We start from the raw sequence: 2,685 nt of genomic DNA, 5'->3' as shown, positions 1-2,685 counted from the left end.
CTCCTGGCCCATTCCAGCTGCCCCCAGAGCCTTTCCCAGGGGAACACGTCTGTGCTGGCCCCAGCAGCCATTGCTGCAGCCCCTGCCCTGCTGCCCAGAGCCCTGAGCTGGGGCTGCTGCTCTGCAGAGCACGGGGGCTGTGCTGCCCGGGGCCCTGGGCTGCCTCTGCTGGGCTCTGCTGCTCAGCCTGGCACACAGAGGCAGCTGATGGTGCTCCCTGCACTCACCCCCTCCCACACAGGCTCTGCGGGGCATGGAGGGGGCTCAGAGGTGCCTGCCTTGTGCCAGGGCTGCCAGAGGGGCTTGGGGCTGCCCTGGATCCTTCTGGGGGAATTCCCTGAGGCTCAGACCAGGCAGTGCCCAGACTCCTTTCCCTGGGCCTGCTGTGTCCCTAGGCTGCAGAGCTCTCCTGGCTCACAGCAGACATTCAGTCCTTGATCTCGGGGTGACCCCAGCCTGGCCAGGCCTGTGCCCAGTGAGCTCCACTCCCTGCTGCTCCCTGGCACACACTGTCCCTGCAGGTCCCCTGTGTTCTCCTGGCAGCTCCCAAGGCCCTCCAGACAAACCTTCCCCTGCCATCAGCCCTGGCACAAGCTGCAGGGCCCCAGGAAGGTTCAGCACAGACCATTCAGCATCTGATGGGCACTGGCCATCAAGAAGCAAAACCTGACTCAGACCTGAGTCCCCTGAAGGCCCCAGTGAGACCCTGATCTCATCCCACTGAGCCCTGGGAGAACAAGGAACACAAGGAGCCTCTTGAGAGTCCTGAGAGTGACTCTGGAGGAGAGCAAAGCCTCCCTGCCCTGTGCTCAGGAGGTGCCCTTTGCTGGTGGAGCTGCTGTGCTGGAGCCCAGCTGTGTCCCAGCAGTGCCCATGGCCTGTCCCTGCCTGAGGGCACAGCATGGACACGCAGCAGGACAGTGACCAAGCTGCCAGAGCACTCCAGCCTTGCACCCACAGCAGGGCTGGGAAGAGGAGTGTGGAGCTGGGAGGAGCAGATGTGGAAAGAGGCAGGGCCATTGTCCCGGGCTGTGCTGCTGTGCTGGGAGCCCCTTCCCTCCACCTCTGCTCACAGGCACTGCCCCTGCAGAGCCAGAGAAGGGCTGAGGAAATGCCTTGGACACACAGGTCAGGGCAGGCACTTGTTTTTATTTAAATGCCAAAGGAACAAGCCTCTTGCAAGTCTTTCTGTTTCAAAAGAAAGGTAGATATTAATATTGAAATGCTAAAAGTAATACTACAGTATTTTGTAAGAAACATTACAACAATACAAATAGTCCCCATAATAAGAAATAGACAAATAGGGGGGAAAAGACTGAGATTGTAAGAGTTACATTCTGAAGGCTATGCAGCAGAAAAGGGAATTTATTGCTTTTGAAGATACAGTCACCCGTTTTCTCAGGGAATCCTTGAGCTCCTGGTTCCTCAGGCTGTAGATGAGGGGGTTCAGGGCAGGAGGCACCACTGAGTACAGAACTGATACTGAGAGATCCAGGGATGGGGAGGAGAGGGAGGGGGGCTTTAGGTAGGCAAATGTGCCAGTGCTGAGGAACATGGTGGCCACGGCCAGGTGAGGGAGGCAGGTGGAAAAGGCTTTGTGCCGTCCCTGCTCAGAGGGGATCCTCAGCACAGCCCTGAAGATCTGCACATAGGAGAAAACAATGAACACAAAACAACCGAGATACAGAACAGCACTTAGGACAGTAATCTCAAATTCCCTGAGTTTGGAGTGTGAGCAGGTGAGCTTGAGGATGTGTGGGATTTCACAGAAGAACTGGCCCAGGGCATTGCCATGGCACAGGGGCAGGGAAAATGTGTTGGCTGTGTGCATGAGAGCATTGAGAAAGGCACTGGCCCAGGCAGCTGCTGCCATGTGGGCACAAGCTCTGCTGCCCAGGAGGGTCCCGTAGTGCAGGGGTTTGCAGATGGACACATAGCGGTCATAGCACAGCACTGTGAGAAGTGCAAATTCTGCTGACATGAAAAAGGCAAAGAAAAACACCTGAGCAGCACATCCTTTGTAGGAGATGTTGCTGGTGTCCCAGAGGGAATTGTGCATGGCTTTGGGGACAGTGGTGCAGATGGAGCCCAGGTCGCTGAGGGCCAGGTTGAGCAGGAAGAAGAACATGGGCGTGTGCAGGTGGTGGCCGCAGGCTACGGCGCTGATGATGAGGCCGTTGCCCAGGAGGGCAGCCAGGGAGATGCCCAGCAAGAGGCAGAAGTGCAGGAGCTGCAGCTGCCGCGTGTCTGCCAATGCCAGCAGGAGGAAGTGGCTGATGGAGCTGCTGTTGGACATTTGCTGGGGCTGGCCATGCATTCCTGTTCAAGGAGGACACAGTGACGAGTCAGGGCTGACTTTGCTAAACAGTGTCCAAAACCTTTCTCCCAGCTCTGCCCCTGCTGCTCTGTGCCATCCAATTTTCCTTTCCTCAGAGCCCTTCCTTCAGCCCTGTGCCTGGAGCTCTGCTGGGATCTGGCCCCGTTGCTTTGACAAGCAGGGTATCTGCCCATGGACACCGAGGAGTCAGCTCTATTCTGCAGCAGTGGGGTCATGGGAATGGGGACAGGAGCCAGTCCTGGGCTTGGACTTCATCAGCCCAAACTGGTCCTGAGGCAGAGGATCTCGGCAGCATCTCCTGTCCAAGGGCTAAGGAATGGTGACAGCCAAAGGCAGTTTGAGAGGGT

General features: G+C 57.4%; 1 protein-coding gene across 1 annotated transcript; it reads right to left on the bottom strand.

The window, feature by feature from the left end:
• Positions 1-1,330: 1,330 nt before the first annotated feature.
• Positions 1,331-2,296, bottom strand: LOC135305567 (olfactory receptor 14J1-like). The gene has a single exon (XM_064429302.1). It carries the CDS (start codon positions 2,294-2,296, stop codon positions 1,331-1,333), a length of 966 nt encoding a protein of 321 aa, XP_064285372.1.
• Positions 2,297-2,685: the final 389 nt, after the last annotated feature.

This window comes from Passer domesticus, chromosome 8, assembly GCF_036417665.1.
Source record: "Passer domesticus isolate bPasDom1 chromosome 8, bPasDom1.hap1, whole genome shotgun sequence".
NCBI lineage: Eukaryota > Metazoa > Chordata > Aves > Passeriformes > Passeridae > Passer > Passer domesticus.
Note: the sequence above shows the minus strand (reverse complement) of the source record. Positions and strands in the feature narration are given on the sequence as shown.